General features: G+C 39.4%; 1 protein-coding gene across 1 annotated transcript; it reads left to right on the top strand.

Annotated features, from left to right (window-relative positions):
* Window positions 1–6,107: 6,107 nt before the first annotated feature.
* dusp19a (dual specificity phosphatase 19a) lies at window positions 6,108–10,998 on the top strand. Its single transcript, XM_054615901.1, has 4 exons — window positions 6,108–6,330; window positions 7,872–7,918; window positions 8,506–8,658; window positions 10,792–10,998. Exons 1-4 carry the CDS (start codon window positions 6,108–6,110, stop codon window positions 10,996–10,998), a joined length of 630 nt encoding a protein of 209 aa, XP_054471876.1.
* The last annotated feature ends 1,794 nt before the right edge of the window (window positions 10,999–12,792 follow it).

Raw genomic sequence — 12,792 nt, 5'->3', positions numbered from 1 at the left:
AAACAAGCATCTTAAAGCATAAACCAGAGCAAAAGTATAGTGCAGAGGCAAATTACTACGAAAACAATAATTGCAACAGACTAATACGAATACAATAAGTGCTACAAACTACTACGAATAGGATAAGTGCATTGTACAATAAGTGCATTGTACAATGTACAACATTGTAAAAATACTCCATTACAAGTTAAAGTCCTGCATGCAAAACTATTAAGTTACAGTAGACCCAACTACAGAAGTAAAAGTACTCGTTCTGCAGTAACATATCTCCTCTGACATATATAGCCTATTGTCATTATTAGGTTATAAAAACAGAGATTTCCAAGTGTTAAAACTTTTTTCTTTTTATGTTACTTCTTAACAACATTTCAGAGGGAAGTATTGTTCTTTTTATCCCACTACATTAACCCGACTGGACACTTTTCAGATAAAGAATTCACTTAAAAAAACACATGACATGCTTATAAAATACAACACATTGTTTAAGGTTAAACAAGTGGTTCTAAACCTTTTTGGCTTGTGACCCACCACAAAAAGCAGTGTGTAGGTGTGTTGGGGCCTCTTGTCACGTTTCACATGTCTCTTGAGTTGTTATCAGTTCCAAAGATAAATTTCTCCTTTTGACTTTTCAAAGTATCAACATTTCACAAACAAATCAAGATAAGAGACACGAAACCTTAAACAGATTTCCGTAATAAACTTTCTTCTTTTATCCTCTCCGATTAATCACGTCCCCTCAGATTTATTTGATGACCCTTTGGAGGGGCACCACCCGTAGGTTGGGAACCTCTGACTAAACTAGCTAACTGTATATAAAGTAGTTAAAAGTAGCTCCAACTCCAGCAGCTACTACAGTAACTCCCACCACTGGAGCAGACTGAAGGCCAGTTATCTGCTGTGAACCACCTCATCACCTGGAGATCGAGACAGAAGATAATGAAATTAAGTCACAACACTGTTGCTGTAAAGTCGGGTAGGTCTTTATTCACTGTTACAATCATTCAAATGTAAAAGTAGCATGTGTGCACATTCAGTATATCTTCAGAAGCTAGTGTTTTTTTATTTAGAAACGTCTCTGCCAACTTCTGACTCGCTCCAAATCCACGAAACCAGCCTTAAAATTAAGAAAATCTGAAGTGGGCGTACTGTATTTCAATCTGGCTTCTCTTTGGTGCTTTTGAAACGAGAAGAGACGACAATTTTTGGACAGTTGTGTGCGGACAATTTCTTGGATTTAAACTCAAAGGAAACAAAAGACACGGTAATTGCCTTTTGGAAGGAACACAACGGCACTGCTTGCCACAAAAACCGACAGTGAAATAGTGGAAATGGTCACTGTGCTACTTCGAAAAAGGAAAATTGCAGCAGAGAATCTACTTTATTTACACAAACCAAACCATTTTAACGCAAACTGTTGGACTTTTTATGTTTTATACACGTAGGTTAGAGTGTTTTGTCTGTTGGTCTTATCTATGTGTTTGGAAAACCTGCCCAAACAGGAAAAAGTCGGGCGGCAACGTCAAATCAGGACGGTGGGAGAAATCGTAGGCATTGCCAATAAAAACAACCACTTGTCCAAACGTCAAACTCATCCTACAAAAATGGAAATATTTTTACATGATGGTACCCATCCCCATCACTCCAATCTCAGGCCCGCAGCAACCTGACACAAGGAAAGAGACTTCGACAAAATAAAATCAAAACAAGTAGATTAAGTTTATTCTGCTTCAGTCTCAATGTGAACAAAATGTGGTTGATCTGAATCCAGCGGTGACCTTTGACCCCAGCAGGCTTGTTGCATTAACAGCCCTTATATTGGTCCATTAAAGCTGAATATGACGCAGCAAACTGCAGTGTGTGTGTGTGTGTGTGTGTGTGTGTGTGTGTGTGTGTGTGTGTGTTGGCTGTAACTTGACCCTAACATGGGAAGCTCCTCCAACATCTGACAACCATTACTGCTATCACACACACACACACACACACACACACACACACACACACACACACACACACACACACACACACACACACACACACACACACACACACACGGTCTCTCCGGGTTTTCTGACTCATGGATCAACATGCAGAGAACTGAGTCAGCACTTTCCCTTCCATCCTTCCTTCTTTCCTTCCTTCTCTCCTCATCTCTTTCTCTCTCTCCTTCTCTTTCTTTCCTTCTTTCACTTTTTGTTCTCTCGATTCTCACGATTTCATCCCTGCCAGTGTTTCTTTGAAGTAAAATCTGCTCACATTTTAAAGGAAAAATCGTATGATTGTAACACACATACACGCACACACACATGCAGACACATGTACGCATGCACTCACACACACACACACACACACACACACACACACACACACACACACACACACACACACACACACACACACACACACACTCATTCCAGTGAAACTAAAAACCTTCCCCTCTTATCTCCTTTTCTCTTCTCTCTTCTCCTTGTTTCCTTTCCTTTCCTCTCCTCTTTTCGAGATCCAAAACAAACTTCTGTAGAAACTTGATCTCTCTCTCTCTCTCTCTCTCCTCCCTCCCTCTGTGTATGTGTGTGTGTCTGTGTGTGTGTGTGTGTGTGTGTGTGTGTGTGTGTGTGTGTGTGTGTGTGTGTGTGTGTGTGTGTGTGTGTGTGTGTGTATGTGTGTGTGTTGTGGCCGTTGTTTAGCCAGAAAACTGTTTCTCTCTTTCCTCTGTATGTGGAAATATTCTTGGAAACTTCCAGAAGCTTTCCAACACAAATAACACTGCAGCTGTCCACACACACACACACACATATGTACACACACACACACACACACACACACACACACACACACACACACACACACACACACACACACACACACACACACACACACACACACACACACATTGAAAAGGACTTAAAGTAACCTGCCACATTAACTGATTTTGCTACAGAGCTTTAAAGTGGAACTAGAGTTAAGTTTGTCCTGAGGGTGCGATGGTGGCCTTTGCTGTAATTGTTACACTTAAACACCACAAAATGCCCATAAACGCACCACAAAACATCTTTACAGTTAGTTATTGTAATTTGCAGATGTTATAAGTCATTTACTGTCACTTCATTTATATATTTTTTTATATATTGTTTTATTATAACTGTATTTTTTTATTTAGCATTGCATTCTTTTAACACTTCTGGACTCAAGATGATTCAGATTATTCCACATATTCTTCTTGTCACAACTTGATGCATCCGTTACCCACAATGCAACGCCACTGCTGACAGATTCAGTTGTGTTATGTTAGTAGCGGCTGATGGAGCCTAGAGCCTCTCTAGCCCTGCAGCAGAGATGAGGCTGCAGATGCATTCTGTTTGTTTTCACTGTTAAAGATGCTAGACCTTGGTTTGTATAAAACTTTTAGTGCTGTTGCTTTTGTAAACCTCGGCCAAGGACGTTTTGTTTTTGGTCTGGTTTGTTTGTCATCAGGATCACGGAAAAAGTGCTGCTCCAATTTTCCTAAAAGCTGTGGTGGAGAGATGAAACATGGGCAAAGGAAGAACCCGTTACATCTTGGAGCAGATTGGCCTTGGCGAAGGTCTTTGCACTTGAGTGCCCTTTTAGTTCATACATGTAGAAGCACTCCCAAAACATTTGCTGATGTGAAAAAATGAGTGGAGATCCCCTGTAAGGCTGAGGGTGTGTTAATCAACAATGTCAAAATTCCAGTAGCTCAGTACACCTCTGTTTTAAACTTCTAATCCCTAACTAATAGTCTGTATTAGGGAGAATCTTCATACTCATGTGGTAGCACACACACACACACACACGATACCATGTTACATACTTCACTTCCTGAACACTTAAAAAGTCGTACAGTGTCAGAAACAAAACTGTGTGCAATAATCCGGTACCTATATATCATACATTATATTTATATATATATATTCCACCTACCTCATGTACATAAAGAATCCTGGGACAATCTTTCCATATTTATAAAGCATCCTTGCACTCTGCATAATTACACTATTATCACCATTTCGTTGTCATTGTTTTTGTGTTTTAGGTTTATATATGTACTTTTGCATTTATATTTATGTGTGCATAGTAATTCAATGTTTATACTTACTTTTTGTTCGTCTTTGTTGTCCTTGTTTTTTGTTTATTTGTCTTTTTCTGTTTAGGTCAAATTCTTAGTATGCATATGCTTACATGGCCAATAAAGCTGATTCTGATTCTGAAAAGTTCATGATCAGCAGATGGATTCAATAGTACTCTAACTTTCTCGAATTCATGCTAACATCTTATATATATTACTTTAAAATCCTGTGATTGGTCTGCAAACATCACCAGAGACCATTTGGAAGCGGACTGAGACCTTTCTTTGCAGGCGGCCTTGGACCGATTTTAAAGTGTTCATGAGAGCTTTCACACCAGCACAAACCGAGCTGAAGTGTTTGACTGAAACAAAGCAGGTTCTGGTGCTAAAATAATACAAAGATAGTCACTTTGAAATTATATTTGTTGTGCAGTGTTTTGCTCACAAAATAGACATTACTGGATTACAGGAGAACTGTTGGTTTTGATAAGTGCAACACAAATACACATATTATTATAATGAATGTGAAATAGTTTTATTAAAGAAATGTTTTTTTATTAAATCATTAACTACATTTCTTAACCAAAACCAAATTTCAAACCACATTTTCTGCAGACTTCAAGTCTTTAGCAGCTCATAAAAGACAGGATGTAGCTCCCTCTCGTGGACAACCCTGGAAACAACATCCTTCATTCATATTTTAATTTTTTTAGCCTGATATGATGATTATTAATATTGTATAATGCCATTATATAAAAAATAGGTTTCATGAATTCTCTGTAGTTTTGTTTGTGTGTTTACGAGATGTTTTTCCCCCAAAATACAAGCAACAATAACTGCCATGTAGAATATTTTTCATATATATGAAATACATTTTAAGTTAATTGATTTGATGTAGGTCTGTTTTATTAGTTATGTACTTGGTAGATGTGTCATTGTCATTGGTGACAGACAGAAAGGCAGCAGGACTCATGTTACACAGCAGCAGTTCAGTCTCACCTCCAGCTGAGTCTATCCAGTTCACAGCTTGACTCAGTAGAGACAGACAGACTACAGGACTGCAACTAGTAAGACTGGCTTTGTTTTGGACCTGGTCTAATGTGGACCAGGTTTAGTCAGCATTAGGAACCTGGACCAGACTGGATGTCTCACTCAACCAAAGTGTTTATTTCTCTGGAGCAGAAAATGATGAGGGAAGAAAGGTGTTTATTTTGTGGAAACTGAACTGGATCATCACTCTGGTTTCTGGTGTTTAAACTGGACATTCAGCTGAACCAGTGCCATTCTGAACCAAACCGGACCAACGCTGAGCATCTGAAGAAACAGGTTTTTTTTGTCACATATAATATATTATACATACAACACAAAATATCACATTTATAGACTTATTCCTCTGCTTATAGTATTATTCTAGCGGTGTTTACAACGTTCACAATCTTAGTTTAGCATGTTAGCATGCTGCACCAAAGATCTTCTTGTGTGTTGTGCAGGTTTTTAGTCACAAACTAAAAAAGTACAAAAGTATTTTACAAAATTAAACTTTCGACCTGATGATAGGGCTAGATGAAAAGTCAGAAGATTTTCAAAATTATTACAATTCATCCACAGGGGAACGTGAATGTTTTAACAAAAGTTCATGTCAATTCACGAAAAAGTTGTTCCTTTAAAACCACAAATGTGAACTTCCTCGTGTCAGACAGAAGTAGATGTTGAGATGTTAAACTGGATAAGTGAAAACTTACAAATCTACATTCCCATCATCCTCAGCTGTACTTAGTGTTCAGTGCTAAGTAGCAACTGTTAGCATGTTAACACACCAAACTAAGATGTTGAACATGGTAAAAGTTAACATGTGAGCATGTTACAGCTACAGCGTACATGTGTTCTGTTATTTTCTATACAACTTATCCTGATCTAACATAGGTTATCTACTATAATTATCATCCAACTACCTTTCATTTATCTTTCAGGTTCACTCCAGGTCGGTCCAGCTCAGTTTCGTTCATTCCAGTCCGGTCTAGTCATGCAGTCCCTGACTGCAGAGATCCAGAGTTTCTCCAGGACACGGCTGAGAAAGCAGTGCACCCGAGTGACATCACTGAGCGGCCGTCGCATCATCGAGACCTGGAAGGGCTCTACGATCACTGTGGTGGAAGACCCCGCCCCCCCAGAGAAGATGCTGGGATACGTGCCCGACACATCCTGGGACCTGCAGGTCGGCATCGTCAGGCCTTACCTGCTGCTGGGTGAGTGGATGTGACAAATCACGAACAGAGTCAACCTCTGTCACCCCATGTTGAATACTAGTGGAGTTCTGTCACTAGGCAACCCCCAAAAGTCCTGTGAGAAGTCCACCTTCAGTCATTTTTGGTTAAATTTATTTGGAAGAGGTGAGGAAACTGATGAAAAGGGCAAGTTTGGAAAAAGAGGTGGACGGTGAGACATTTGAACACATTTATTTCTGTGATGCCCGAGCTCCAGTTCCAGTTAAAGGTGTCCAGTCTGGATTTCACTCCGTCCAGTTTGTCTTGTTGTCTAAATCATAATTACAATAGTCCCAACAACCATCCAGACCATCAACAGGAAACAGATGTGAGTCTTTTAACTAACTAGATAACCATCTGAGGGAAAAACACAACAAATCTTTAAAACGAAACTCATAAATCTTTATAGTTGATGACACCTTAACTAGTAACTCGTCTCCATCTTGCTTTTGACAGCTTGACAATTAATGTAAAGCTGCTCCTCAGGGTCAAAAAGATGCTCTTCTATGAAATAGAGACCTGGCAGCAGATTTGGGAGAAAATAACATTAATTTACCATTTCTGTTTGACCTCCATAGCATGGACGTGTGTGGCTAGTTAAAGGTATGACCTGCAAGCTTATGTGTAAAATAACGATTTCTTGCATTGTAATCAGAAGCAAAGCATTATACTACAATTCAATAAAAATTCGGAAACATAACAATATTGTAAAAATGGAATTTGGGTCTGGAAATGTGATCAAAACATGAAGAGTTAATGGAGATTTACAGTACCAGTCAAAAGTTTGGACACACCTTCTCATTCAATGTTTTTTCTTTATTTTTTTTATTTTTTTCTACATTGTAGATTAATATTGAAGACATCCAAACTATGAAGGAACACATATGGAATTATGTGGTAAACAAACAAATGCTCAACAAACCAGAATATGTTTTATATTTTACATTCTTCAAAGTAGTTGAATGAGAAGGTGTGTCCACACTTTTGACTGGTACTGTATGAGCGTAAAATAGATTTTTTTTCCTTTCTATCAAATAAACTCAATTTTGCTGAAATTTCTTTAGATTATAATCCTAATTTTAATGGCATTTTTAGACTATAAATTGAAAAAAAATTCACCGCGAAGCAACTCCACTCAATGGATGGGTCCACTCCCTCCAACCTCGACCTGTCCTGGGAGTGACCTTCAGTCCACCAACACTGAAAACCGCCCCGGCTCAGAGCAGAGGGTAACATGAGCCCGTACGTGGGGGAGGACAGGGGGAGAGGTGACCCAACAGGGCTCAGTGGTTCACAGGTGGAACATAAATGACCCTTTGACCTGCAGTAGTCTCTGTGCATGGTCACAGCGGGGAAGACCTTTTCAGGTTAACTTGGTTCAGCACCCTGGACAGCGTCTTGTAACAAACAAAGACACACCCTGATCGATGACTAACTTTGTGTTTGTGTGTGTGTGTGTGTGTGTGTGTGTGTGTGTGTGTGTGTGTGTGTGTGTGTGTATGTGTGTGTGTGTGTGTGTGTAGGTTCTCAAGATGCTGCACATGACTTTGGCACTCTGAAAAAACACAAGGTGAGTTCACCCAAAGCATTATGGGAATTCCTGGTGGAAAAAACTAAAATGATGTTCATCCCACATGAGAAAAGGAATAAAGAAAACTGACAAAATCAATTTCAAATTAACTTTTTCATAAAAAAACAGCCCTAGAACATGTATTTTAATGTATTTAACCAGGGAAATACCAATATAAAGCTTATCTGAAAAACCTTACTAATTCTAGAAATAACTATATAAGACAAGTTAAATTGGTAAACACATCTTTTTCTCTCAGTTTTTGCCCCCAAAATCAAGCCTCTCCAAACAGATCTTGAGAGCGTATATACCTCAAAACGTTGCCTTGCTGATTCAGTGTTTACCATATAAACTGAGCTTTTACCAAACGATGACCTCAGTGAGAGTTTAAAGGATGACCTTAAGTTGCCTCCAACTTTCTTTTTGATCGTTAAGTTTAAATGTCAGAGCAGAACTGTTGTTATAATCCAGACAATAGTGATAATGTTAAAAGCCTTTTACGGCTGTACATCATCTTTACTCTGGATCAAAAAGAGATCTTTATCAAAATAAAGTATCTACTTCCTCCTCCTCTCCTCCTCCATCAGGTATCTCACATCCTGAATGTGGCGTTCGGGGTGGAGAATGTGTTTCCCGACCTGTTCATCTATAAAACCATCAGCATTCTGGATCATCCCGACGCTGATGTGCTGCTCCACATCCAGGACTGTTGTGACTTCATCCAGCAGGCTCGCAGCGAGGTAACACATCACTCTCATTACTGCAGATTATATCAACCAATTTATTATTAATTAATTAATTAATTAATTAATTAAATGACCCACAGTCCTCAAACACTAAGAGTGATAAAAAGCAAGGATTGTTTTTTTTTGTTTTTTCCTGCATAGATTAAAATCATTAATCACTTATGAAAACTGACTTCTAGCAATCAACAAATAGTCAACAAATCAGCCAAACCTGAGTCCTCTTCAAAGATCCTTTTTGCGAACACAAAAAACGGATGTTTCACTCTGCAGAAAAATCAAACACCCTCTGTTTCTGAAATATTCCCTTCTCCAAGCTGATCTCATATGTGTCAGTCACATGTTTCACTTCAACGTTGACAATCATCATTAAAAAAGACAAACTGATCGGTTTAATATTGTTCTTTACATAAATAGAAGAAACAGGAATTTTGAAGATGGTGGTGAAAGAGCTGCTGCTGTAGCTCAGGTGAAACCAAATGACCGGATCAAGTCCAACAAGAGGAAACAATCCCATAAAGCCAAGTAAAGGGATTATGGGAGTATGGAGACATATGCAAGGGTCTTAAAAGGAGGGTTGACATGTGACACATGTTTCAACATCTCCTCTCCTCTCCTCTCCTCTTTCCTGTTGTGAATAATAGATGTTTAGTTTTGTTCATGATTTATTAAACTGCACACAGATCAGATCTCAGTGTCATACAAGCTTTTAGCAGCGAAGCCTGCTGCTCACCTTAACACGACACCACACACACACACACACACACACACACACACACAGACACACACAGACACCCACAAACACACCACAGCGAGTCATTAGGCAGTCATTAGGGGTGTATAATTACGCAGAGTGTGTGTGAGTGTTCATTATGATATTGTTGAGTGTGTATGTAGTAATTCCAGCCATGATAATCAAACTGATGCTTTTACATTGAAATGCAGGGTCATATTGCTCAGCAGGCCATTTGGCTGGTAATGACCTTCACATAATGCCGCTGCCATGACAACAACCGCATTGTGTGACTGACTTGATGATCGCAGTACAGATACATAAAGTGGTGGAGTATAATAAAGGTGTTTTGGCAGCATTACGACCCTGGATTTGTGAAAAAACTGTTTATAAAACATTATAATATATGTTGAAATATATGCTAAAATATTCAGATCTTCCTTAGGAAATTCTACGTTTTGTTAATCCATGGTTTTGTGTCACACTTGCTCACATTTTGGGGTATTTTTCTAAATGTTTGCACTCTTTTAAACCCGAAAAATTGGGTGAAAACCTGGATGTTCAGGAAAGTAAAACAACCAAAGTATTTGATTTTATGACAAAAGAAATTGGCTTCCATACCAATTTTACCAACCTTTAAACTGGTATTTTCAACTATGTACCTGGACCTACATGCTCCTAACCAAATCAGATTTTGAAATGTCTACCTGTTTGTACACACATTTTCAAATTCTTCATTGATTTTGATTTGTACGATTAGTCCAAATTTTAACACGATATTCTTGTCTAGTTTTACCTGAATGTTCAGGCTTGCACACATGCTCTCATCAATTACACAAAATGTTGTGGTTCAGGTTGCTTTTGGTGACTTGAATCTATTAACAGTCAGTCTTGTAAAAGAATATGACATTTTGAGTAAAGCTCCTGTTTTCCGTTCTCTCACTGGTCAGATAAGAAGACAGACCTGATACAAGGCTCAGCCTGAAAACTGGGGCACAGCTGTGGCATTAACCTTCCATGAGAAGTAAAATAGAGGCTGTAATGGAGAGGATAATGGACACAAACAAACAAGCTATCCATTAACTAAACAGCACATCGGTGACGGAGCCTGTTGTGGTGTGAAGCCGTTCTGTTGGTCTGTAGAGCCCTCTTATGTTCAGAGAGCGTCCCTGCAATTAGTGTCCATGCAGACAGACACAGCTGGTGAATGTAGTGGAGCATAAAGCAGCCATGAAGACAGATATTTCCCTCAGGAGTTGGTGGAGACCAAAAACGGAGCTAAAAGAGAGTGAATATGAGGCTATTCATCAGGTGGACACAAACACTACTCCACTGGATGATCAAGAAGTCAATTAATTCAGCTCAAATATCAACATTTTCTTCTGTTTCTCCCTCAGAAAGGCGCCGTGTTGGTCCACTGCAACGCCGGCGTGTCACGGGCACCGGCGGTTGTCATTGGCTACCTGATGTCCTGTGAAGGCCAGTCCTTTGACGACGGCCTCTCATTGGTCAAATCGGCTCGGCCTGCCTCGGCCCCAAACCCTGGCTTCTCGGAACAACTGAGGAGCTACAAAACGCCGACGATGAACGGATCCAAACACTAAAGGAGGAAGTGAAAATGCTCAAGGCAGTTAGATAGTTTAAAAAACAGATAAGTTTGACCTAATGAGAAATATTTAATGTAATTCCAAGACATGAAACAAGTCATATTTTAGATTTTTTTTAGTGTAGGATCTGTCTTTGAACAGAGAAGGGTCTGGTTCTACTCTGGATTAATGATCCAGAATAACCAGACTAGATGACAACACAATGTGAGATTTATACCGTTTAAAACACTGCAAACCACCTAAACTCTTTAAAATGGGTTTGGGATAAAATTCCACATAAATCTACAATAACATATGACTGTCTTCCCTCCAGCGGTATCTATTAGTTGTGGTTTTCTTTTCTAGGTTTTGACACGAAAATGCATTATTTTCTTGTTTGCGTGTTATTGTTGTTGATGTCTTCTTTGTGTGTTGGTGTTGTCATTCTCATACTTAAGTCTGTGTTTTGATAAATTAGATTCTTTCACTGCATTTGAACCATCTTCACAGTTTCGTAGCGGTGGGCAGCCACAAACTCAAGAATGTTTTATTTCTAAGCATGAAAATGAATAAAAACTTGATATGATAGAAGTAAAAATGTTTTCTGTAACTGCTCACTGTTACTGTTATTACTGGTGGCATCTAGCGGTGTGGCCCTCCGCTCACTACTCCCGATCCAAGACTGCAGTAATGTGAGTCGCTGAATGCAAAAGCATGGTAACGCCTTCTCTCCTCGCTCAGAGGCCGTCCTTATCATCATAACACTACTTTAGGAGCAACAGAAGTCAGACTACATTTGGGAGTACCACAGTTTTTGCACCCAACAGCTCACGTTACTGCAGTTTTTACAATGTTAAAGAACTACGGTGGCCTACTGTAGAAGCATGGTGGAGTTGGAGTGGAGAGATCAAAGATTTGCCAGCAGCACAGTCTGTAGCAGCGTTGGTGTATCAAGGTTCAGTTAGGAGGGAGTCAATATTTAAATGGACCGCCATGAGGTGAGAGTGTGCTGTGATTGGCGTGTGACTGATTAGAAACAATGATTTAATCAGCTGGTTACACCTGGAGGAGTACGAAGAATCACGTTAGTTCATTTCCTGCATGAACTAAGGCTATGCTTCATTTAGATTCCGGTAATTATAAACTAATGAAAACATAGTTATTAATACATTCCATCATTAGATCCCCAAAATGGAACACACTGGCCTTTAAACTGGAATTAAACAGCTATTTTACTTCTACAGCAGCAGAGAAAACATGATAAAGTGCCCTCTAGGGTGGCTTTAAAATTAAGAAGACTCAATGTCAGTGTGTGAAATACCCGGCAGCAATCGGAGGTCCCCCTTAGTGCTCCAGTGTCAAGGCAATCAACTAGGCCCTACAGAGTTTGCACACACACCACCAAGGCTTATATTGTACACAATAATACCACTCACACAACTATACAACACTCAACACTCTCTCTCTGACTCAACACACACACACAAACACACTTGAATCAGAGACATGTACACAGTGCGTCGCTATAAAAAATGTACTGCTTTTTAGGTTGAAAGTGTAACGTTGGGTTTTTCTTAACTACGTAAGATTAACATTGCGGACCATCAGCAACAGTACCACCCATGGAACATGGCCCTACCAGCAACAATGGCAATAAGGACGAGTGTCCATACAGCGTTTTCTCTGGCAGAAAAGCTCTAGCACGGCCTTTTTGAAAAGTTCAGAGATGAGAAGAGCTTTGGAGCAACCGCACTTAAAAGTTGGAGATTTCTGGAAAAAAAGCACGCTTTTTCCTCTAGGCATAAGTTCTCT

This window comes from Anoplopoma fimbria, chromosome 16 (genome assembly GCF_027596085.1).
Source record: "Anoplopoma fimbria isolate UVic2021 breed Golden Eagle Sablefish chromosome 16, Afim_UVic_2022, whole genome shotgun sequence".
Taxonomy (NCBI): domain Eukaryota; kingdom Metazoa; phylum Chordata; class Actinopteri; order Perciformes; family Anoplopomatidae; genus Anoplopoma; species Anoplopoma fimbria.
This window is presented reverse-complemented; position numbering and strand designations above follow the sequence as displayed.

Bases quoted from the DNA above. Each gene is read 5' to 3' on its own strand.
- dusp19a (XM_054615901.1), top strand. From the start codon at position 6,108: ATGCAGTCCCTGACTGCAGAGATCCAGAGTTTCTCCAGGACACGGCTG. The intron at 6,331-7,871 runs GTGAGTGGATGT...GTGTGTGTGTAG, and splicing joins CAGGCCTTACCTGCTGCTGG to GTTCTCAAGATGCTGCACAT. The intron at 7,919-8,505 runs GTGAGTTCACCC...CTCCTCCATCAG, and splicing joins GCACTCTGAAAAAACACAAG to GTATCTCACATCCTGAATGT.